The sequence below is a fragment of the Aaosphaeria arxii genome (genome assembly GCF_010015735.1).
Source record: "Aaosphaeria arxii CBS 175.79 unplaced genomic scaffold BU24scaffold_9, whole genome shotgun sequence".
Taxonomy (NCBI): domain Eukaryota; kingdom Fungi; phylum Ascomycota; class Dothideomycetes; order Pleosporales; genus Aaosphaeria; species Aaosphaeria arxii.
The window spans coordinates 521,016-545,053 of record NW_022983482.1 but is presented as its reverse complement, the minus strand read 5'-3'; the positions used below and the strand labels follow the sequence as shown (position 1 = coordinate 545,053).

At 48.2% G+C, this 24,038-nt stretch overlaps 8 protein-coding genes across 8 annotated transcripts; 4 read left to right on the top strand and 4 right to left on the bottom strand.

Annotated features, from left to right (window-relative positions):
• The first annotated feature begins 160 nt into the window (after positions 1-160).
• BU24DRAFT_426490 (NAD(P)-binding protein) lies at positions 161-1,439 on the top strand. The gene is made up of 3 exons (XM_033528983.1): positions 161-459; positions 529-1,001; positions 1,053-1,439. Exons 1-3 carry the CDS (start codon positions 408-410, stop codon positions 1,374-1,376), a joined length of 849 nt encoding a protein of 282 aa, XP_033379746.1. The 5' UTR covers positions 161-407; the 3' UTR covers positions 1,377-1,439.
• Positions 1,440-1,961: 522 nt separating this feature from the next.
• On the bottom strand, positions 1,962-3,154 carry BU24DRAFT_426489 (uncharacterized protein). The gene is made up of 2 exons (XM_033528982.1): positions 2,983-3,154; positions 1,962-2,895 (listed from the first exon to the last, which is right to left on the bottom strand). Exons 1-2 carry the CDS (start codon positions 3,063-3,065, stop codon positions 2,181-2,183), a joined length of 798 nt encoding a protein of 265 aa, XP_033379745.1. The 5' UTR covers positions 3,066-3,154; the 3' UTR covers positions 1,962-2,180.
• Positions 3,155-3,263: 109 nt separating this feature from the next.
• BU24DRAFT_453964 (uncharacterized protein) lies at positions 3,264-5,460 on the bottom strand. Its single transcript, XM_033531290.1, has 2 exons — positions 4,842-5,460; positions 3,264-4,788 (listed from the first exon to the last, which is right to left on the bottom strand). The coding sequence occupies exons 1-2, from the start codon at positions 5,245-5,247 to the stop codon at positions 3,635-3,637; spliced, it is 1,560 nt and encodes a 519-aa protein (XP_033379744.1). The 5' UTR covers positions 5,248-5,460; the 3' UTR covers positions 3,264-3,634.
• An 818-nt stretch (positions 5,461-6,278) lies between these two features.
• Positions 6,279-7,465, top strand: BU24DRAFT_495594 (uncharacterized protein). Its single transcript, XM_033534144.1, has one exon. It carries the CDS (start codon positions 6,735-6,737, stop codon positions 7,305-7,307), a length of 573 nt encoding a protein of 190 aa, XP_033379743.1. The 5' UTR covers positions 6,279-6,734; the 3' UTR covers positions 7,308-7,465.
• Positions 7,466-11,052: 3,587 nt separating this feature from the next.
• Positions 11,053-13,210, top strand: BU24DRAFT_280532 (MFS transporter). The gene is made up of 2 exons (XM_033522705.1): positions 11,053-11,447; positions 11,506-13,210. The coding sequence occupies exons 1-2, from the start codon at positions 11,182-11,184 to the stop codon at positions 13,055-13,057; spliced, it is 1,818 nt and encodes a 605-aa protein (XP_033379742.1). The 5' UTR covers positions 11,053-11,181; the 3' UTR covers positions 13,058-13,210.
• A 3,035-nt stretch (positions 13,211-16,245) lies between these two features.
• BU24DRAFT_354551 (HET-domain-containing protein) lies at positions 16,246-18,111 on the bottom strand (the record flags this gene model as incomplete). Its single annotated transcript, XM_033523820.1, has 1 exon — positions 16,246-18,111. The coding sequence occupies one exon, from the start codon at positions 18,109-18,111 to the stop codon at positions 16,246-16,248; it is 1,866 nt and encodes a 621-aa protein (XP_033379741.1).
• Positions 18,112-18,939: 828 nt separating this feature from the next.
• On the top strand, positions 18,940-21,596 carry BU24DRAFT_495591 (P-loop containing nucleoside triphosphate hydrolase protein). Its single transcript, XM_033534143.1, has 3 exons — positions 18,940-19,771; positions 19,832-20,428; positions 20,490-21,596. The coding sequence occupies exons 1-3, from the start codon at positions 19,364-19,366 to the stop codon at positions 21,459-21,461; spliced, it is 1,977 nt and encodes a 658-aa protein (XP_033379740.1). The 5' UTR covers positions 18,940-19,363; the 3' UTR covers positions 21,462-21,596.
• Positions 21,577-23,503, bottom strand: BU24DRAFT_397891 (MFS transporter). Its single transcript, XM_033525362.1, has 2 exons — positions 22,860-23,503; positions 21,577-22,803 (listed from the first exon to the last, which is right to left on the bottom strand). The coding sequence occupies exons 1-2, from the start codon at positions 23,213-23,215 to the stop codon at positions 21,597-21,599; spliced, it is 1,563 nt and encodes a 520-aa protein (XP_033379739.1). The 5' UTR covers positions 23,216-23,503; the 3' UTR covers positions 21,577-21,596.
• Positions 23,504-24,038: the final 535 nt, after the last annotated feature.

The following is a 24,038-nucleotide window of genomic DNA, read 5'->3' as shown; positions in this document are numbered from 1 at the left end:
TCGCCAGGGTCTGCCCCACGCGAATCCTTGCTGAAGTGGAGTGCACGACTCGTGTCAAAGGACCCCAGCAGTCGCCGCGACATCGCCCGAGGCCGAGACGGGCGCCAGTCCAACATGGGGAAATAATACTGACAGAACTGTCAAAAGTCAGGGGAGCAAACTTGATATGTAGAGAACTCCAGAGCAATAGCGTTGTATGACCCACTCGACAGAGAAAAATATCAACATCCTTGGAATTTGTGGAGCGAGCTGTGTTGGAACAGGCCTCTGCAGGTACACGCCCACCTGCGCAGTGCGTGATATACGTTTGATAGGCGTTTGGTCAAGGTTGAAGTGGTAGGCACAAGAAGTATACATAGCAGCCTTTGCTGTGTTCTTGAAACCATGCATTTCGTCAAGAAAGCAACATGTCGGGACCAATTCAAGGAAAACTAGCCATAATCACTGGAGCCTCTCGAGGTGAGTCCGTAGAGGAATTTCCTGGCTTTGTCTCTCAGACATGAAGATGTGTTAACATATCGAACGTAGGCCTTGGTGCTGCTCTTGCACAGCATCTGGCTGCCAAAGGCGCACATGTAGTCATCAACTATGCTTCTGATGATTCCACTGATGCGGCCAAAGCCGTTGCCTCAGAGATCGAGGCAAAGCACAATGTCAGAGCTGTCCTTGCGCAATGCGATATCACTACCCAGGAAGGCCCTCAAAAACTGATCGAGATCGCGAAATCACATTTCACATCGAATGGACAGTTCCAAATTGCCATACTCATCAACAATGCCGGTGTTGTTAATCCAGCACCGATGGGATCTGTCACCTTCGATGAATTTGACAAAACCTTTGCACTGAACGCAAGGGCACCGCTGTTTGTCACCCAAGCCGCCATTCCATACTTGCCCAAAGATCGTTCCGGGCGTATCGTCAATGTGTCGAGCATAACAACGAGCATGGGGTTCTGGTGGCAGAGCTGCTATGCAGGTACCAAAGGTGCACTTGAGGCCATGGTATGTCCATGCGACCAAATTTCTACATAAAGACTTGCTAATGCCATGTAGACGCGCGTTTGGGCTCGCGAGCTTGCTGAACATGCGACCGTCAATTCAATCAACCCCGGTGCCATGTTGACTGGCATGTACTCAGGTCTTCCACAGGAGATGCTTGAGAAGGTCTGGTCTCTAAACTATATGGCGCCTTTGGCTAGAACACGTGAGGGCATTGATAAACCCGAAATAATCGATGCTGCTAAGGGTCTGGGTGGACGACCGGCATACTTAGAGGAGGTTGCTGGTATAGTGGGATTGCTGTGCGCCCCAGAGGCTGGATGGATCACTGGACAAGTCATTGGAGCAAACGGTGGCGGCGTGATGACGAAGGGTTAGATAACGATGGATCAAAGACAGGACTTTACTCTCTCAAATAAAAAAAAGATTAAGATAGTAGCCGACTACTCATTCATAGCCGACGGTTATATTCTGCATTTCGCTTTTAACAGTTCACCAACATATTCGAATACGGAACATTCCTTTCGATTAAACAAACTATGCAAGCTTCCGAAAATGCGGACTATCTTCCGAGCTTCCAGTTGAGGACTTCTAAGCAAGAGTCTGTCCGAGGGTTCTTGTTCGGGATATCCGATGCGGAATCGGAAGCGTACCCGGGTGTGTGAACCCATGCAGGCTGTAAGATAGACAGCTGTACAGAGTGATAATACATGTGCACTATGATGTAGCCGCCGTATGATACCGGAAAAATTCTAATACTATGATTGTGCCCTCATTACTTTCAGTGTTGTGGTGTAGTAAGATAGGTGAAGCTATTCGGAGATCACGTGTAGAGAAAAAAGCACTCGGCAAGGCATAGATAGATCGAGGCGTGATCCAAGTACCTACGAAGATCTATCGACAGTGGCAAATATCTATCTATCGTATCTATTCATCAACTGCGGTTCGTGCCTGAGATGCTCCCTACTATAGAGGCTTCTAAATGCGAGAGTATGTATTCAACAGCGCCAATCATTGGCGCCCATTGTAGCCCCTAAACATATGAATGCCGATAGCTGACATAGTGATGTTATGAGATTTATGTTATGTATTTATAATTATAAGCTAAAGACAGATCCAATGATCGGGTTTATCCTCTGCTACTAGCCGTGATGAAGATCTTGGGTTTCCTTGGTCATGCTTCTACTGCGTGCCTCCAATCAAATTCGCCCTCAATGCAACATTCAAAACATTCCCCAATCCCAATGCTGGAACAATTCTCAGCATTCTCAGAGCAACGGCAGCAGGCATGTCTCGTCTTAGAACGGCGAACCGTCGCCTCAAGCCCACTCGTGAACGTCGATTATGCATTTCCAGTCCCATCAAATGGAAGGGCGTACTGATAAATTGGACACCAGCGGGTGACAATAACTGCATGGTTCTCAAACTCGCAGTTTCGCTCCCAAACAGATATTGAAATGGGGCTCCAGCGCCTATGCTGAGTCTCGTTGCGTATGGCGCAGCAACTGAAGGGAAGATAAAACATGCAAAGACGGTGACAGCATCTCGTGTCACAAACAAAGCGTAGCTTATAGCAGGAACAGGATCGCTGCGCACGGAAGAGCCATACAGCCTTGCGAAATAACCATCTTTGTACACGCAGATTGCTGTACTAACGATCGTGGTGGCAATGAATTTGAGAGGTGTTCCTGTAACTGATGTTGGCGGAAGTGAATGCGTCTTCGCATAAACAGTATCGATGCAATTCGCAGTTGAATAAGTTCCTAAGTAGACAAGCCAGAGGAGAAAAAATGCATGCGATTTCAGGAGGCGCAACGGCGAGGCCGCCGATTCTTTAATGAATGTTTGAAAACTCGACAATAATGAACCACCCGTAGAAGCCTTTGTCACCACAGTTCTGAATCGGATCAGTAAATCGTTCAGCGAATAACCGGATTTTCGTTGTTAATAAAGAAGCTCTAGGGAGCCATTCTGGCCGACGTACCCATCGATGTAGTAGACCAAAGGAGAAACCACCAGGGAGGCAATAGCTGCCGAGAGAACATCAGCTAAAAACAACCAAAACATGCCACAAATCAATGCCCAGTCGATCTGGCAGCTTTGGGTTTTAAAATGAAGTTTAAGATACGCAGAATACCGGGAGGTCGAGATGTTTGTTGTTGGGTGACGGTGCATAGATAAGCCGGGTCCACTGTGATCCACGAATCGCGTGACGCCCGATAGGAGTTCGTGTCACTACCCCCATTCCACCGTGTTTCTGAGACTCGCGATGTACTGATCGGAAAATAACTTCATCAACGGTAAATTGAACTGAAGCTAGAATAATTACATGATTGGAATGGGTCAAGCGATTGGTACACTGTTGCTGCTATGTGAAAGTAGAATAGTGTTCATTCGGTTCATCAGCACACTGAGAAACAGCACAGGATGCATCAAAATCGGCTTTATGTATGTTATTCATTACAGATATCGTAAGTATCGTAGTTTCGCGGTTTCCAATTGAGAAGAATGCGATTGATCATCAGAAACCGCTTCCGTAGTGGCTGGTGTACTACATAAAGCGTTTGTCTTCCTTATCTCGCTCCACTGTTCTGTGCTTAGAAGTAAGACTCAAGACCACGAAAGCAAAATTGATGTCAGGTGAGAGACAACTTCCAACCAAACCGGTGAATTATGTCTTGCCAATCTCGCTGCTTCAAAGAGGACGAATTCGGGGATAGATCGCGCGACTGCCAGACGGTACGAACAGCAGCCCACACAGTCGAGATATTGCTAATAGGCCATTGCTTATCGACGGTGGTGTAGAACTCCAGAACCGCTTTTCGCTGCTCATCAGATGAGCAAGCGCATCCTGCAATGAAGAGTGGCCACATTGGAAAAGACCTTCTTATCTGATCCTCAATTATGATCTCAGATAGAACGTCAATCAGACTTTTATGGAGAGTCAAGATTGACTGATGAGTAGTTGGCATTGCGAAACAGACAAGTCGAAGGTAGATCTGAATGGCTGCGCGGAACGCTTCTGCGCTTTGTAGTAGGTAATCGTCTTGTGCTTGCCTTATTGCGAACTTCATATCGGTCACTTCCTTGTCGATGAGATTTGCTTGTATAAACAAGTCTTCACGGAAAGTGTCGGAATCGGAAACAGCCGACGAAATCCGGGCTATTTGTTCTATAGACTCGACAAGCTCCGTTGGACAGCCGAGGGACTCGTCAACAATCTTTGCGGTTTCCTTTGATGATTCCGATGACGATGTGGACCAGAAGGAGTCATCGAATTGCTCACTGCATATTTCAAAAGCAGCTGGTTCTGCGTTAGATACTCTTCTCTGCAACAACCCGTTTGCCGATGGTCTCGTAGTTTCCATGAGGATGTAGCGGAATCGAAAGTACGTAAGGACGAACTGCGCTGTACTTGGATCAACTTGGTGTTTGAACTGATCCAGAATAGCAAAGGCTCCTTGCAGATGGGTTAACCAAGTAGGGCGCGACCCGTCTGCAATTTCTAGTGTCGCTAACAGAACACATGTGAGTAGATTCTCATCCGCATTCGCTCCTGAATTCAAAGCGCGTTGCAGTTCTTGAATGGCTTTTACTTTGCAGCTTGAGGACAGCAGACCGTAGTCATTTCCCACCGTTCCAACATTCCTGTCCCATTCCGCAGCACTTAAGGCTAGTACTGCAGATAACAATGGACCTTTGGTGGTGAGAACGACCGGCATGACAGAGGACTGAAAGTTATTCCTTTCGTTATGAACATACACCCTACTGCTTGCTATGATCTCGGCGTCTATATGCGACAGGATCAGCGTATGTATAAGCAACATTATTCATAATACTGACAGTACTGAATTAGCGCGCTTTCATCGAATGTCATTTGTCGTACGCCGACAGGTGGTAATGCTCGATATAATTTTGTGCCCTGAGCAAGGGTTTCGGTGGTAGTTACTAAATGTCCTACATCCGTCGGAGAGCTCTGGTATTCGGGGCAGATGCTGGCCAATTCATCGGATCGAAGGTTCAGAAAGCCATACTTGCCGTTTCTGGACCTGGTTGGTAGAAGCTGTTGGTTTGGGGACGAGGCGATGATAAAATTATGCACCGAGGTGGAAAGTTGAGAACCCGGATAGATACATTCTGTTCCCACTTTCGAACACGACGCACATATTGGCTTGTTTTCAGGGCAACGGCGTCTGCGTTTTCTGCAAGCAAAACAACCACTGCGGCTTCTTGAACCATTGCCGGCCATCTTGAGCCGGATGCACCGTAAATCCGGGGTTGGATAAGTCCATGAGGACTTTGGGGTAAAGAGTGGGGGAGGATGGGAGGGGAGCCCCAGAGTGGATTGCCCCAGGTGATTACTTCGTGCCCAGTCCGCGCCACAACAAAATGAGAAAGACGTCAGTAGTCAACGCCTGCTTGTGCACTCTCTTAACCAGGGAAAGTCTTCACAGAGAGTAACTGGTGTATTCGATTGTAGAGGAGAATCCCACAAGCCGTTCCGAAGTGGGCATTATGTAGGCACTAGCGGTTCACGCTCCTAGTGTGATGCTGTAGCTACTGATCATAGACAATGACCTAGGACTTGGTCGCAACGCTTTAGACTACAATACTTTTAAACGATTTAATGAATATCCATATCATTAGGAACATTCAATTCTGATAACAAAAATCAATTATTCATACTCTTAACGGCCTCGAACAACCATGAAAGACACTTGAGCTGTGTTAGAGCCCTTCGGCCAATCGGCTCCAAAGCCGATGTGGTGAGAAGGATAGATAAGTTCATGAAGATATACAAACGAAGCACTCCCAGATATTATTTGATCTTCTATGTAGACCTGGACAAATCTAACAAGTGTAACTCGTCCTTATGTCAGTGAGCAATCACCCATGCCATGATTATGCTGTTAGCAAATGCACGCGCACATAATATATGGCTACCATGGTGCTAAGGTGCTAATGCTTCACTTTAAGCAACATCGCTCAAAAAGCTTCGCCAATCATCGATTATGGTGAATCTTCAAACCCCGATACAGACCTCAGATGCAAAAATGACACGGGAATGATGAGGTTCTATGTCCCAGCGGCCATGGTCTAGGTTCACGAGAACACGGTCAAATAAAGCCGTATGTTACAATGTCTTCTTGGGTTTTGGTCGAAACCCAAAGAACCAAATGTAAGTTCAAGAATATATATTCTTCAATAAAGTTCATCACTATCGTAATTATGATAATCAGAGGCGTCTTGTCATTTTGTTCGGGTTTCCGTCGGCATTGGATCGATTTTGCGGGGTGACTCAACGTCTTCACGTAGATTAGTCATCATCAAAGTTGGACTCTTTGCTATCAAGAGTCATAGACTCTTCTCTTCTTGAATTGATGGTATCGAACTCAAATAAGAGCCTTTGTCGTCAATTCGAAGCAATAGAAGTCCCACGGTCATTCTTTCAAACATAGATTGGAAGGGCTGCTCAATTGCCACAATTATCTCGTTCCGCTAGAGATTCAGATAGTCAATGATCTGAGGAACCGTCATCATTTCATTGATCCGAAACTTCAAGTACGACTTCCGATACTTACTTGATTGCACTTCTTTGCATCTGATTACGAATTCGGGGGTTTCTCTCGGCCAATTTGCCAATTTCAAATCCTGTATCTGCGACCGACCATAGCGGCTCGATAATTCTAGCGGAGTGAATGCCATCAAGAAAACCATCCGAATCTATCATATACAATGGGATCCGAAAAGAACAGGCTTTTCCATCAGTCCTGGAGGAAGGACTCATACTTCATCTCGACAGATCCCGCCCTCATTCCGATCAAGAAGCTGAACGAAGCCTTTGCATCTGAACAAGTATACTGGACAGAGGCATTACCAGAAGATATATTGCGCGAGACGATCGAGAACTCGCTCAGTTTCGGCCTGTACAGACTTGACGAATCAAAGAGCGAGGCTGCGAGAAACATTTCACCGGGATCGCCCGATCTTGAGTTGGTCGGCTTCGCGCGCTGCATTACGGATTATACGACGTTCATTTACCTCACTGACGTGTACGTCGACGCGTCATGTCAGGGGAAAGGCCTTGGAGCGTGGATGATTGGATGCGTGCAGGAGGTTATTGACTCTATGCCCTATCTCCGGCGCAGCTTGTTGTTCACGGGGGATTGGAAGCGTTCAGTGCCTTTCTATGAGAAGCTTATGGGGATGAGTGTGATGGAATGTAAGAGAGGGGAGGATGGCAAGAGCGGAGTGGGTGTTGCAATCATGCAGAAGAAGGGCCCACAATTCCCAAGTTCACTGAACTGATGGCAGGCATTGCAGTGTGCGACGCGCAAAAGATCGGTCGGAAAGCGGAAAACCGAGCAGGTTGGGATTATGAAGATAACGAAAACGGAGATATGTCTTGATGTTTTGTCAATAGATACTGGCCAAATAGAGGAAGAGGACTTCCAAGATAATAGAAGAGTATTGTAGACATGCAAATCTGGGCCTCATAGTTATTTGATCCTCCCTACTGCCACACCATTGAAGGAAGAAATCGAGACACTCACACCCTATATGCGAAGGTTGAGTGAAAGGGTCGCGCAAGGCGATCGACAAAATGTTTCTATCACCAATATCGACTGCGAGTTAGCTGTACCATCGAATACATCTAAAGGATTAGAGAGGCGAGGGACCATCTTGTTGAAGAGAGCGCGTGCTCAGAGAGCTGACATCCGGTCCTGACATCCAAACGATACATTTAAACAAATCAGCTTTCGTCTATATGTAAGAAACAATTGCCGCCATTGCAATCCGATATCGCCACATGATCTAAACCAATATTCATGCTAATCTCCGACCCTAGTGTCCATGATACTGCTAAACGAGTCACTGTCAGTTGTGAGGCGTGACAGCGATGCATAGTGCGTCGTCGTCAGCATCAGCGTTGCTGCGTACTGCGAGGGATAAAGTTTGTCGGGCGGATCCAACTCGAAGACTGTTCAAGCCAGGACGCCTGGGGTTAATCAATTGCCGTTTTTGTGTTTTCCAACGTGACAATGCCAAAATAACAGGTGCGGCGAGGTTTGGTATCAATGATACAATTTAAGCTATACTATCCTCACCTCTCACAATTCCATAGTTGCTGTCAATGATGCGTGAAGGAACCTGATCCAACTACCTTTTGTTCTATGCAAAATAGGCATACATATGGATAAGGATCCATACTATGAGTATGGAAAGTTGTAAGTACTAACAAGCTGTGTTTCATTCAGTGACACGCCTTGCTGGGCAGGCGCTTAGGACGGCAAGCGCCATGCATTTGTTCTTCAGTATAGGATCTGGAAGGCATGGCGCCCAGGTTCCAATATTATAGGATGGTTCTTGGGTATTGAGCAGAAAAAGAAAATCAGAAGATGGGGTCATACGAGGTTCTGGTGCAGTTCTAATGTGACTTGCAGGGGTGAATATGCATTCGGAAATGTCAAGTGGATCGCTCATGGGGGGCGACATGGGTAGATCTGGAATCTGATGGACCTGCAGCAAACAGAAATACTGTACATACCCGGTTCAATGATGGAGGGTATTCATACCAAGCCGTGGGTGGTTGCCAACAGGTTGCTTGCGCAAACTAAAAGTTTGAAGTGTTCATTGTAAACACCAATTGGTTGCACCTCATGTGCCAATTATTCCTTGTGTGAGACAAGGAATCTAAAATTACCAAATTTGGACTTATTTCTGGCATCGACGACGGTATTTCCAGGACTGACGCGGCGAAAGAACACTTGACTCAGTGGTTCATGTCCAAGTCTGATGAGTTCAGCTTCAAGTCGTCTGGATCGTGAATCATCAACAGACCACCCTTCTGAAATCGTTCAAATTATACTGTTCCTAACGTCATCGATACAAAGAGGCATAGATAGAAGGCCTGTTCTCTCCATAGGGTTTCTCAACAACAGACTAAGTACCATGCTGCTGGTACATATCAGTATCCAATTTAGCTCCACCCTTGAACTGACGCGCGTTAGATCATCCGAATGCCGGCACTCACAAATTCTCTGAAGTATTGATACCGGGCTCATTGTTGGAAATCTACTGGATGATCGGTGCAAGGTCACATTGCCACCGACTACGATCCTCCGGTATCAGTTGGAGGAGACATTATGGATCAAAATGCTGCAGCCTGCGGAATGCATAAGGCAGAACCGCTTAGATGGAACGGCTACCCTGCATTTCCAGTTCCCAGGTTAGCTGTGGGAAGGTAGTTGACCCAACTGGAGCCATGCTCGCAAGGCCAGGCAGTTCGATGTAGTACGGAGTACATTTGCAGTAAATCGACACCTCGGCTTTTGATTGATCGGCACAATGTCAAGCTATGACCGGAGATAGATGGGTGGCGAGACTCCCACTAATGCGAGTGGTCTTCTTCTGTGGAGGTTTCAGGGACCACCTCACTTAGCTTCTGGTTCAAAGCGTGGGATCCCGATGCCCCCTTTACTTGTATGATTACTAGAACCAGTGTGGCCAATGCGTGGGTCCGGTTTCTAGCATATGTGGAATGGCTCTATGGATTCTACGAAGAGCTCTAGATGACTACATGGCCCCATCTCCTGTTTATTATGCTTGATCAATGTAATGATCAGATACACGCGTGGACAATGGTGTCTACCGGCTTGATTGTAGTTGCTAGTTAGTCATTTGTTTGGGGATGAGAACACCAACGGCGTGTATGTGGAATGACGAATGGCAAACGCCGAAAGGCCTTCAGAGTGCCTGTGTAGAGGTACTCGCACAATCCTTGTCTATACCCAGGGTGGGCAACTCCCGAATGACCCCGCCCGCTGATCACTAACAGATAATCTACTTGGAGGAACTAGGGTGAGCGAATTTCTATTGCATTGCACACAGCTGGCAGAAATTTTAACACAAGCTTCTGCAACACAGCTTCTGTGCTCACGGATTTGATGAACAGTTCGCTCAATTCAGGCGGACACTGCCAGTGAAGTCATGAACATTGACGGCTAGATGAGGCCACAGCAGGTCAGACCGGTGTCGGTTGGCAAGCTGCATGCTGGGATGCCTTGTCATCGGCGGTCGAGAACGTCACTTGGACGCGGGAAGATGGAGCGTGGAAATTCAAGGTTTGAAGGGGAGTGACTGTTGAGGTAAAGATTAGATCAAAAAATTTGATCAGATAATGGATTAGATCAATCGGTGGGAGCTGATTTGACGCCATGACGAGGGTTGGGTGGGAAGTGTGGGTATCATGGATGCGGCGCGGCTGGGGGCGAGTGGATCGATACCTAACATAGTCGTAGCTCCAGTCTGCTCGTAGTCTACGGCGCGGCGCCAGACGAACTCAGACCAAGCAATGAAGCTAAACGCAGGGAGACAATTTCCAACGCACACGGATCGAGGGCGGGCGGTTTTCCGGCTCTCTCAAGTGCTTGTTTGTACTCGCATGTATGGTCTTTACATTTGCGTTACTAAACGGCTCAGGTCAGGGTCTCCCGCCGCGACTGAGTCGGTGATGTGATGTGATGCGCTGCGATATGAAGCCACGAAAAGTGCCACGACTACTCCGTACTCTGCCAACCAATACCCTAACTCATTCAGTGCGGAGTTAGTATTTGCCATCATTAATGATCATAGCATGCCCGTCTGATGTATGGCTTCTCATGGCCTGTCCACCTCCGGCCCGTGCCCCACTGGTGCAGCATTTTCGCCGGCTATCCCTCTTTTTACAGCATAGTATCCACTCACCCACTGTAGTGAATTACTGCTCATTATTGCACTATCACTTACCCTAGAATTTTGTTCGCAGCCAGGCATGGGTGGTAGGCAAGGCAGGTTCTACGATGTTTCCCGATGTTGCAAACGCCCCGTGGCGTGTCAGGCCAAAGCGATGAGGCACCGAAAGACCTGCATCTCTACCCTTGCATTCCACACCTCCTAGTCCTCACCTACCTGGTCCCATAGCAAATGGACCGGTCCCGCTTTCGCCTCCGAACCATTGAGTACGAAGTAGCACCAAGTGTGGTGGTGGGTGGTGCCGTGGTAGTTTTTTTCCTTCTCCATCGAGCAGCTATATGAACCCTTGCCAACGCCTGCATTTTTTAATCTTATCAATCTACTCCTCACTGATCTTTGCCCTTGTCGTTCAGTTGTACAGCTTTGTCTGGTGCTAACGGCATAAACAATGGGTTTCTCTATCACGAACCTGACCTCGGGCTTGTCCCGCGGCGAGAAAGGTCCTACCACAACCGACAACGAGAGGATTGGTCCCAACGATGAGGAAACCAACTCCAGGGACTATGAGAAGCGGGCGGCCGATGAGGCTCGTGGACCTAACTCTTCGGAGGAGGAGTTGAACAAGATCGATACTACGGAGGAGCGCGGTACGCAAGCTATGCAAGCCATGGTCCACGTTTGGACGAAGAAGCAATTGATCCTTTGCTACATCTTGTGAGTAGTTCCGACACTGTTCTCTCGCAGTACGAGGCTTTTGGACTAATCAGATCAGTGTTTGGCTCATCAATTTCGTGTTCGCTTTCGGTGGTGGTATCTTTGGCACCTTGACGCCCTACATCACCAGTTCCTTCGGACAACACTCTCTGACTGCTTTGACCGATGTTATCGCCGGTTTGATCGCTGGTATCTTCAAGCTACCGTTCGCCAAGATCATGACTATCTGGGGCCGACCTTTTGCTATGGTCCTCGCCGTCACGCTCGCTACCCTTGGTGTAATCATGATGGCCGGAACCAACAACGTCAAGACCTACTGCGCTGCCAAGGTCTTCTGGTACGTCGGTTATAATTGTGTTGACTTCACCGTTGTCGTCTTCACTGCCGATACCTCGAAGCTCAAGAATCGAGCCTTGATCATTGGTTACTTGTCCTCCCCCTACTTGATCACAACCTACACTCAAGGATATGCTGTTACCGACATCCTCGATGGAATCGGTACCCGCTGGGGCTTTGGAATCTTCGCCATCTTTATCCCTCTTACCTGCATCCCCTTCATCACCATGTTGTACTACAACGAGATCAAGGCTCGCAAGCAAGGTCTCATTCAACCCGTTCCTAGCCGTGGAAACGTGTCCCAGACTATCGTCTACTATCTCAAGGAATTCGACGTTGTCGGTCTGCTTATCCTTGCCACCGGTCTCGCGATTTTCCTATTGGCATTCAACATCTACTCCCTGCAGGCTAAACAGTGGGAGTCTCCAATGATCATCTGCTTCATCGTTTTCGGAGTCCTCCTCATTGCCACCTTCGTAGTTTGGGAGAAGTGGTTTGCTCCGGTCAACTTCATTCCCTGGCCTCTCCTCAAGAACCGAACCGTCATCTTCACCTACAGCATGGCTTTCTTCACTTACTTGGCATTCTACGTGTGGGACAGTTATTTCTACTCCCTTCTGATTGTCCTGTTCAACCAGTCAATCGTGCACGCAACTTACATCAACAGCATTTGGAGCATGGGCAGCTGCTTCACCTGCCTCGTCTACGGTGTCTTTGTTCGTTACGTCTATGGTCGCCTCAAGGTCATCTCCGCCGTCTGGGCTGCACCACTCACCCTGCTTGGTTGCGGTCTTATGATTCACTTCCGTGAGCCCAACCAGGGTGTCGGCTACGTCGTCATGTGCTACATTCTCTTCTCCTTCGGTGCCGCCGTCAACGTTACCAACCAACAGGCCACTCTCATGGCCGTCTCCAAGCAGGGAGACTTCCCAGCTCTCCTTGCCGGCGAATCCATGGTTATCGCCATCGGAGGTGCCATTGGCTCCACCATTGCCGGTGCCATGTGGACTGGTATCTTCCCCAAGAAGCTTCTGGCCAACCTTCCCGCCAGTGCTCTAGATAACTTCGCAAACATCTACGGAGATATTGATGTGCAATCTGGCTACCCCTGGGGAAGCCCCGAGCGCGAGGCTATCAACTTGAGCTACTCTCAAACCCAAAAGCTCATGCTTTCCGGCGCTATGGCCGCTTACGCCTGCGCCTGGTTCAGCATCTTCTTCTGGCAGGACATTGACATCAGGAAGATGAAGCAGAGGACTCTTGGTCTCTTGTAAGAGACCTCACTTTTCCGACATTCATCATGAAGGAACATAATAGGTGGTATGCCGTCGCAGTCTGGGGCTGTGGCCGGCTTGATTACATTCGTTTTGGCTGTATTTTGAATACCTCATATCAACTTTTACTGTAATGGCATGGGGATGTAGATCCATGATGAGTACGATGATAGCACGTTGTACTGAAGCATAATGAATCGAAAATGTTCGTTCGTTCAAACAACCCAACTCCTCTTGACCAATGACCCACCCGCATATGTGATCTATGCAATAACACTCACATGAACATGACCCGATGCCGAAGCCCTATACAATCATGCTGCCGAGTCCTTGGCCAGTTGTATGCGCAGTGAAAACTCTGATCACCGGAGCCAGGGGTCCCTGAAGTCCAACTCCCAGAGAGTCACCCGGGTGCACGGTACTGTGTGTGCGGAGTCTATTCACCCATTTCGGTTCCTTGCCGAATATCTACACGCGGTCTAGACGCTCGAATATGCAAGTGATCCTGTATAGGTCACATGCGCTGTCATCCACCATTGATATTTTCCCCGGGTCTGTGGCCAAGAAAGTTTTTTTTATTGTACGGCGCATTTTATGAGTGTGTGTGAAGCTTCTCCAGTTGTGAAGGTGTGTCTTCGCTTGGGACAACCTATCATTGTTTTTACACATACCGGATATGGGTACATGCCAGGCGTTGGCATCTTATTGATTCTGGGCTCTATTTCTTGATGAGAGTTGTAAGTCAACAAGTTCCATCTGATAACCCTGATTCCTGCACCTCCATCTGATAAAACTCCAACCTCAACCAGGGTTCCATCATCGCGAATGACCATTTTTAGTAACAGCACCACATGGCTCTGAGGATCTGATTAGATCCGCGCATGTGCACGCACAAGGCGACTGCATGTTCAAACATTCCTTTGGTACCGAATATCAAAGCAGACAAAACTATCAAGCTCCGTTCACGGACCCATGGAAAGCTCTGTTGGCCGTATGGGCACAATGAATTTCCCACGCTCGGCGCTATTTTTCCACAATAATTCAGCCTTTCCGAACCCGAAATCATGAGGATTTCTTGCCGTTTCTTCGTGCAATGATCTTTGATCTTATATTATGTGACAACAGCAATTTTCTTGTCTTTATCTATTTTTTTTTGTGTAGGGCAAGATACTCGTCCTTCTACTGTCGCAGACACAACGCGATCTACGGCGAGACTCGTCGCAGAGATCGTATCCAACGGCTTCTACTACGATCAGTCATGAAATAAGGAAGAGGGGGGGGGAGGGGAGGTCGACCAAACCTCCAAGAGAAAAGCCACGGTGCTAATGGGCCGTAGCTTGACGCCTTGATTATTAGCACGCGGCACGACGCGCAGACGCTAGCGGCCTCAGCAGTCAATCATCTCAGGAGAAACAAGAAAAATCTTATCTGATCGTACGAAGCTAATAGAACGCCATTGCTGGTCCTTTGCGGATGACTTCCTTATTGAGAGAGGAGAGTTGGTCCTTGTCATTTAGGCCAACCAACCTCGTCCCTGGTCACACCACACCCTCCGAAATCGCAGATTTTTCTTCCCTCGACAGCTCAGGGCAAGGATTCGTTGTCGGGTCAGGCGGCTGGAGCAAGGACGGAGCTCTTAACCATATGGCAACTTCCGGGGGGGACGAGGAACGGGGGATACGAAGGCTTGACCACGGGCGGGATCCAGTCCTAGGGTGGCTTTTCCGGCGCACCTTTGGTGGTGGGGAGCCTTTCTTTCCCACCATCTGATAAGACAATACCCCCAGTACGAAATGTTAAAGTAAGACAAACACCAGTTACATCCCACGAAGTGACCAACAGTTCGAATGGCTAAGCGCGGCACGCCCTCTTCATGCCAACTCATGGCCATCTTTACCACAAGCACGACAGGCTCTTCAGCCTAGACACTTCAGTGGCGCCCTCGCTTCATCGTGAGAAACGAATCAAAGAGATTCGGCATGATGCTCACCAACAGCTGACTACATATGGACCATGGCGAATGCAGATCCGCGCGACGTTGCCACGATGCAACGCGCTTCGCAGCTGGCGCTGTTGTATGTACGCCATGTGCAGGCCGCGTTCAGCCTTCGGAACATTTGAAGTATTGGGCAGGCGACAGTCACAAAGCGGGCCGATTTCTCGCTAACGAAGCTCATAGGGACTGGGAGGCATGCGGGGTCTTTCGTGACTGACAACATGCTCACCACTGTGAAGAGATGGCAATCCATTAGCCTATGCATTCTACTTTTGACACCTTGTGGACTTTTCTCTGAAGGAAGGGTGGCTGCCTATAACCCTGATGGCTTGCACTTGGATCCAATAGAAGAGAAGGGGTTCTTTGTATTTATTGTGAGGCTCTGATATTGACTGGCAAGAGAAAGTGACGGGAGGGTATTCATTACCATCATGTTTGACAACTGCAATTTTGCATGTGACCTGGATAAATCATGCTCATTTCACAACAACATGCTCGTAGACAAAGCAATTATCCCGCCATGTATGACCCTGGAATGCAATTTGATTACACCTCAAGCTCCGAATTATTGGCGTAGACCGTGTAGCAGACTCGGAAATGCGAGGTACGTATCATGGCTACCAAACCTCCAGCTAATGCACTTCTTCCAACTAGCCCTCCCATGAAGGCGCAAAGGCGCTCCGGTCTGACTGCGGTCCTTTTCGAGTGACGCCCACGCAAGCCTCCGTACGTCATCTAGCAAATACCTTAAATCGACGGACTTGATGATCAGCGACATCGCGGCGGGACTAAAAGTCTTCGTAGGAGAGATCGGTCAGAGTACGCTACTCTTTGTAGATTATCGAAGCGAAAATTGGTCGCTGCTTTATAGGATCGATCGGTCGGATTAGGGACGATGCTTGAGGATTCAGATGATGCAAAGTTGCATCTACCGATGCTGTTCATTGGGGTGGGTGGGGAGCTCCATTCTTCGGACATTCAGTCTTTATAGCGGTGTAGAAGATCTCATAGGAAAGTCGTCGCAGATGAGCTCACTCTTCAAGATTATATTCTAATTGTTGAGCTTTCATGGCAAAGCCAGGGACATAGACGCAAAAACACCAATACACCTCTTGGATATCTTTGGCCCGCGTATTGTGAATTGTATGAGATAGCGTACAGTTGGAGAATATCAATGCCAGGTCCGAACCATTCATGCAATGTAAATAGCCTCGGGATCACCTAAACCGTATCGGATACTTTCCCACGGACTTCTCTCCTTGTAGCATTCCCCAACCAGATTGAAGCACCAGTTTCCACCATGATCATCGGCCACTGTTCCATGATCGCGCAGTACAAATGGAGTTACGGCCCCAGCGCATATGTAAACATCATCCCCGATTTCCGCTTCCTGGGGAGCAATCCCAATATATCCTTTCTCCGTGATGAAGAAACGGCGGGAGTGACAGTGACGCAAGACTGCCTGTATGTACCGAAAATAGCTGGGAGGGAAATCATCCGCGGCCAGATGGAATGGAATTTCGTGAAAAGGCAGTTCCGGAACTCCGTCGTCGTCTTTCACCCCTTTGTTCGAAGCCAACTCCCGTAACTCTTCTTCCCATCTGGATATGTCTTCAAACCTTGTCGACTTGCCGGGCTTTCGGGGGAACAGGAACATCCGTAGTGCATTTGGGTATACCCCTCTTTCAATGGCTCCTAAGACCCAATGGAATGTGTAGTCTAAATGGTCCTGATCACCTCGATAGGCTGGGGCGGGCTCTGCTCGATCAATGGCTTTGACTGTCTCGTCGTCCAACATGTTCCTCCATTCGTGGTAGGGAAAAGGCGTTTTCGATGCGATATATGTCGAACCAATCTTTGCTATCTTGCCACAAGAAAATCCGTGTACGCGTAGCATCTGCGACGTTTTCTCTGGTTTAGATTGCAAAGTCTTGCTGACCAGCTCGGGCATGTATGGGACATTGAAGTCTCTTTTACGATCCCAAAAATGAGTGTAATAGCCCCGTTCCATCCCTTCTTTTCCGCAATTACCAATAAACTCTCTCCTAGGGGGAACACTCCAGTCGGGCACCCACGATGGTAGGTCGGGCAATTTTGAACCACCTTGGACTGCGTGAAGAATGTCCCATCCGCAGGTGGCTATCAGTGTCTTCGCACAGTCTGTGAAAACCTCTGTTGCGGTGTCTTGATACCTTGGCTGTAACTCGATTCGCTTATTAAACTTGCGGAGAAGCGGTAATAAGGCGTACACTTTGTCCCGTGGATCTGTGGCTGCGCAGTGCCTGGATTTGAGAAGAGCATTGAGCATCGCATGCTCTGGTTCATCCAGCTCGAGCGATCTCTTTGGCATGGAGAGTACGAATGGAAGTTCCGCTAGCCATTTTGCGTTCACGTTCCATCTTTGGAAGTTTTGTATCGCGGCCCAGTCAATGGTACGTTTCCCACAGTGAACGATTGCAGAATTCGGCAATGCAATCTCCTGGATAACCCATACTCTGGAAAACCAAGGACGATGGAAGAAGTCGACAAGTGACTTCACCAACTCATCTTCCTTCGGGTAACTAAGCGATGATGCATCTGGTGATGGATTGTCGCATTCAGTGATGAAGTCGAGTGCTAAGTCGCTGTTACTTGTACGTTCGCCCAGATAGACAACTACATTCGCTGCCTCGGAGTATATCCGAGACATGAGAGCGACCTGGGAATTTCTTTCTTCTACATCATTCTGATTGATGGAGATAGCGTCGACCCAGATAGTACGCGCCTGTTGTTTTAAACGCAGACGGGCTAATGCACGGTAGCAGTTCGAAGTAACGGCGAAGCTCACGGGAGCATCAGAAGCAAGACCTCTTATGTGAACGGATTTTGGATCTGATACATCGCCCCATGTGTATGAAAGTGTTTCATATGTCGGTTTTGAGTCGAGATCACTGGTAGATAGCTCTAGATGAATGTCGTCATCTTCAATACCAGGAAGCAACCGAATTAGACGAATATGGCGTTCGGTCTGTAAAAGGAGTTCGGTGTAGACACTTGAATCAGAAGATAGAGTACTCATGTTTGTCAATGGGAACTTTAGTTGAAAGTTCCATTCGATGCATTCTTAAGATGATATATGAGAAAGAGCATGCTCTACCGTGGTCAACGCAGGTGGCGATTTGCCTGTTTTGGAGATTGGCGGGGTTCCAGAAATAGGCAACCAACTCAACCAGCATTCACAGCCTGCCTGTGATCTACCCGATGATCAAGAACCATATTGAAGAAGAACAATTCCAACCATCGGCCATCTAGAACCAATTTCTTCTTCAGAATCTGTGAAGTCCAGAGACTCATTCTCGGTTGGTAGCGCGGGATCAGCAGGAGCAGTCTTCTCGGTGCTGTGACCGAAACTCTAGGGTCAAGCTGACTTATGATAGCGGTCTGACATTTGCCTTCAGCAGGGATGAGAATCGGAATTTCCTCATGTTTTGGAAAATTGGTTCCGTATCATTTTTCTAGGGATCTACTGTGTATAAAACCTCATCGCTAATTAGTACCTTACTTCATGGGACGATCGAACAGGACCTCGGGTATCAAACCCGTTCCTACGATCAATCTAACAACAGGTCAAAGATTGCACCTCCCTACAGTCAATCATTAGCAATTACTGGAAAATGATTGATTCCAGGCAAATTGAGGTGCACTTACAATGCCATGACGTAAGATCCAATGTTGGTCCTACCGTTACTGGTGAGAGTCGCCCCTGATGCCTAGTGCTGTGCCTTCGTTTCGCCCCCAGAAGGCCCCTGGGATGGCCCTTTTCGGCTAACACAGCCACAGCTGAGATGCATTGCCAACACTATACCCAAGCAAACGGAAATTCGACAAAACGTTGAAAACAATGAAACGGAAATTTAATATGAATCTGTATGTTGAAAGGCAGAAAGTGCTCAGCCACATCCGACGTGCATTGGAAAAGCGCCCTTTCAACGGAAAGGCGGCACTTGAAAGCCCTTGCATGTAATTCAGCCAATCATCGATATGGGTGCCTGGGAGCGCTGAGCCTAAGCGGCTTCCTGTAAGCAGCGAGACAGCTGAAACTCTATGCAATCTGCGGTACACGAAGTAATGAATCCAGCCGGAATGGGCTGTAGAGGGTCGAGATGGGAATAGAAGGATTTGCAATATGGGGGCCTACCGGACTTTTGTACAGTATGACTCTAAGTGCGACCATGGCTCTGGAAAAACTTGGGACATATAACAGAAGCTCTCCCACCGTTGATTTTGGGTGAAACAACAAGCAGAATAATTATCCATAATCACTAAACATCATGGCTCCTCACGCAGACGATTCCGTTGAGTCTCAAGTAGACACTCGACCCCAAACCCCCACGAAGCCTGAAGCAAACGGCAAGCAGAAGTCGAAAGGCACCGGTAAAGGAAAAGGCAAAGGAAAGAAGAAGGCAGAGCAACACACCAAAGAGCGAATCCAACGACTAGACCAAATCTACAGCAAGAAAAAGCGAGAGAATTATTTCGTCCCGACCCCAAAATCAAAAGCCAATCCTGAAACAGCGAACCATGCTTCTCACGTTGTCCTCAAGGTTCGCAGAATCATTTGCGACAAGGGATTTCCCACAGGAACGGAGATCGACATCAAGTCCGAGATCCTCACGCATGCGCTTTCAGAAATTTACGACGGCGTAGAGGGGACAAAGCTGAATGAATATCCTCCTGAAGTACGTATGAACCGTTTCTCACCAGCTTACGTTTTGACCCTCTGACTTACACCATATCAGATTAGCCCAGAATTGCTTTTCCACGCCGGACCTGGTCTTATCAAGCGTGTCGAAGCTGAACAGGCAAAGGAAACTCCCAACCAGACTGCTATCGAAGAAATAGGCATTGCTCTCCAATACATTGCCGAAGACTTCGAATCCACGACCAACAACATTCTATCGCTCTCCCAACATGACGAGATCACTTTCGATCTCCTCTGGACTCTCTTTCCTCCCAACACCCCCATTTACTCAAGGGACAACCTTCTCAAAGACGACCAGGTTTTCAAACTACAGCAAGGAACTTATGAGTGCAGAAATGGCTCCAAATTCTTCGCAATCAAAGCGCGATGCATCTCGCACGACGGCGAAAATCTTGGCTGGGTAGACCACGAACTTGAAATCGCCGACTTCGTTGGTGCTCGTAAGGTGCAGAATCTCCCATACTTCCCATTGAAATATCATTCCGATCCTAAGGCCCTCTCCTCCGAGCTCATCGAGCGTGGAAAGAAGTTTCTCGACATGACCAAGGCAACGTATATGGAATACAACGGCCCTGCGATTGCCGAGAACCAGGAAGTATATTTGAACAACCAGTACAAACGGTTGGTCCTCCACGTAAGCATCCCTTCCCCAAATTCGCCCTCATTCAAACAATTTGCTCACATTAATCGCGCAGGCCACAGGCAGAATCATGCTTGACCCAACGACCTGCCTCCAGCAAAACACCAGCACAGAACTTCTCTGGCCCAAAGTCGAGCGCGAACTTACTGTCGATCGTATCTCTGAAAGTGACTTTATCTTCTGCAATCACTGCGCGGGAGGCTTTAGCTTCCGCCAGAAGAAATGGTGTCTCTTCTCTATCAACCGCATGGCGCCTGTGGTGTGGAACACGAACGCATTCTCCAAACTCGTCATGGACAAGCAGAAGCGAGACCTCATCCACACGCTCGTGCGATCGCATAAGAACAGCGCAGAGACTTTCGATGATATTGTTAGCGGGAAGGGCAAAGGGCTTGTTGGTTTGCTGAGCGGAAACCCAGGTGTCGGCAAGACGTTGACTGCGGAGGTCATCGCAGAGGCGACAAAGCGCCCTCTCTACATGCTAAGTGCCGGTGAACTCGGAACGTATACCGGCGATGTAGAGAGGTCGTTAGACCAGGTGCTAGAGATCACTCGACAGTGGGGTTGCGTCCTCTTGATCGACGAAGCCGACGTCTTCCTCCAGGAGCGTGATGGACTCGATCTCGAGCGCAATGCGCTGGTCAGTATCTTCTTGAGGAGGCTTGAGTACTTCCAGGGTGTGCTTATCATGACGACGAACCGGAAGAGGACTATCGATGCGGCGTTCGATAGTCGGATACACTTTAAGTTGCACTACCCTGACCTGTCGGTCGCGTCGCGCGCGTCTATCTGGAAGAACTGCTTGGAGAATGCGCCTGCTGCTGCGAAGCAAGCGAAGCTCAATGAGCAGGAGATCACGCAATTAGCAGAGGTGCAACTCAATGGAAGACAGATCAAGAATGCGGTGGCATGTGCGGTGTCGATTGCCTTGGAGGAGAAGAAGGCGTTGACCGTGCAGGATATTCGTGTCATTCTTGATATGGTAGTTGATGCCGATACTGATGAGAAGATTGGTTCAGGAAAATAGGGACATTGAATGGGGAATCAGCAAAGCCTCCTGCACTTTGTTCAGATACTAAGAGAGCAGTCATTAAAGATACCAATACGTAAACGCTTTCAAATGAAAGCATAGATCAATTCATGCTTCTATACTATATCCTCCTTACAAAGCATATCTAAACTCCCTGTTCTTCAGATCCGTGAGGTCAAAGAACTCATGGTTCTCTTCGACTTTGTAGCTATCTCCTTGAGTTTCTCTTTCCTGATCCCTTTCCTTATTTCGCCTGACGAACAGCCATCGCATGATAAACAGATCCACAGTAATCAAGAAGTACAAAATGACAATCGAAATCTTTGCAGGGAGATATCGAGGCGCATCCCTGGCCTGGAAAGTTTGGGGCGAGATGATGTTTCCGACTGTGTAGGCGATCGTACCAATGACAGACACCGTGATCTTCTTTGTCGATCCGGCGACGTTGGAGGCTTGAAGCCCGAGAATAGTCGTCCAGCCGATGGGGATTCCACCAGAGAGGTAGTATCCGATGAGCGCGGGAGTCTTGTTCGTCGTAGCCATCAGAATCGCGCCGATGATGGCGGGAATATGACCTGCGATACAGGCATATAGTCGCTGCTCTTTCTTCATGGCGATGTAAGTCAATCCGACCAGAGCTACGATTTCGTATGCGCCGAGCGGTGTGACCAACAAGAGTGACTCCTTCGAAGTGTAGCCCATGCCCTTGACGAGAATGTTACCGAAGGAGGTCGCAATCGAGTTTGGGATATTGGCCGCAAAGATCCAGAAGGCATACAACCAAGTCATAGGATCGGTAACAGCCTCCCAAAACTGGTCCCACTTGAAGACTCTCGATCCGATACCTTGTTCGTTGGAACGAATGCGCTCAATGTGGAGAGCTTTCTCCTCTGCTGAAAGGAAACCAGCGAACTCGGGCGAGTCGGGCATGATGAACCAAAAGCTGATTCCAACGACAGCAGTCAATAGCCCAAGGAACAGGAAGATGACTTGCCAACCTTTGAGAGCGGCATTTACGTCTCCGCCGACGTGATTGGCAACGCCATAGGCGAAGTAACCACCAAACATTTGAGCGGCACCGCATACAGAGAACCAGATTCCAACGCGGAAGGCCTGCTCGTTTTTGGTGTACCATTGGGATGTGAAGATGACCCAGGCCGGAACGACGGCGGCCTCTGCAGCGCCTAGGAGAAAGCGGCATACTAGGAGTGAGGCGTAGGATTTGCATGCTGCGAGCGAGGCCAAGACTGCTCCCCAAATGGTGACATTGACCGCGACATACTTGGCAAGTGGGAATAGTTGAATGAGGCGAATTGTAGGGAATTCAAATGCGAGTTGCCTACGCGCATCGTATTAGTAATTTATGTCGCTGCAGTTCGAATAACAAGTACTCACCCGAAGAAGAAGATCGATGCTACCCAATTGAATTGGTTGCCGTGCAGATGTGTTGACTCGAGGATTCCCGTGACACTTGCATACGAGATGGCAGTCTTATCAATGTATTGCAAGAAGTAGACAATACAGATGAGGGGCATAATATGCAGATCGATACGGCGAAGCAGACGCTTGTTCGTCTCAGAATCGACCACACGGTGGACACCGCCAGATTCCTTGAGGAGGTTCAGCGCCGCATCACCTCCACTCTTTGCATTATCTGCCTTGATCTCATGGGCTGCAGACGTCTCGGTAGTGATAGGATCCTTCGTTGGTTCTGCAGAGTAGTCCGCATCTGCTGGAGGTTGTCCGGCCATGGTGGATACGTCGAATCCTGGTGATCAAAAGAGAGTGAATCCACTCTTGATGCAAGAGCTTCTGGGGGATATATAAGGCTACAGTCTGTCGGTAAATCCCAAATCCCGTATTCAACATGATGCGAGATCCATTTTTCAGTAAACTTCAACAAACTGATCATACCACAGGAATGGTCATATCTTTGCCTGAGCGGATAGCTTAGCAACGCCACAAACCGACGAAATAGGTTGAAACTAAGAAGAAGAGTGGATATGGCGTTCTTCGACGGATGCTTGTGTAGACAAGTCTTTTACAAAAATGCGCTGCAAGCCGAAGCACGTAATTCTTCTTTCGATTTGAGTGATCACGTCTTTCCTATTGCAGGCTAGTGCTCATCTCCTGATACACAATCCGGACCATGCCGTCAATGTACCCTTAACGTTGCATCATAACGCTGTTCATGATAATGCAGCGATCATCGTTGAAGAGTTAATTGTCTTAGTATAAGCTCGTTTAGTGACTTCAACTCCGATCAAGCATGATTTCAACGAATCACGGCGACACCCAAGCAACGTCAAAGCTCACTCTGTGGAAAAGCGTCAATGAAAGATGTTGTTACTTCTCGATTAATCCTGTTTGATTTCCACAGAATCTCCTGGAGCCTAGATGTACAGGTATAGTTTTTCAGGCCAATATCTCGGGATTTCCGAATTCTCATTCAATTGCGTACTGACGAATACATCAAGGAGTGTGGAGATATTTGCCCTTTCAGGAACGATTTGTATCCAGTAGTAGGCAGAATCAAAAGAAAACTTAGGCAGATCCATGCGAACTGGATCGGTT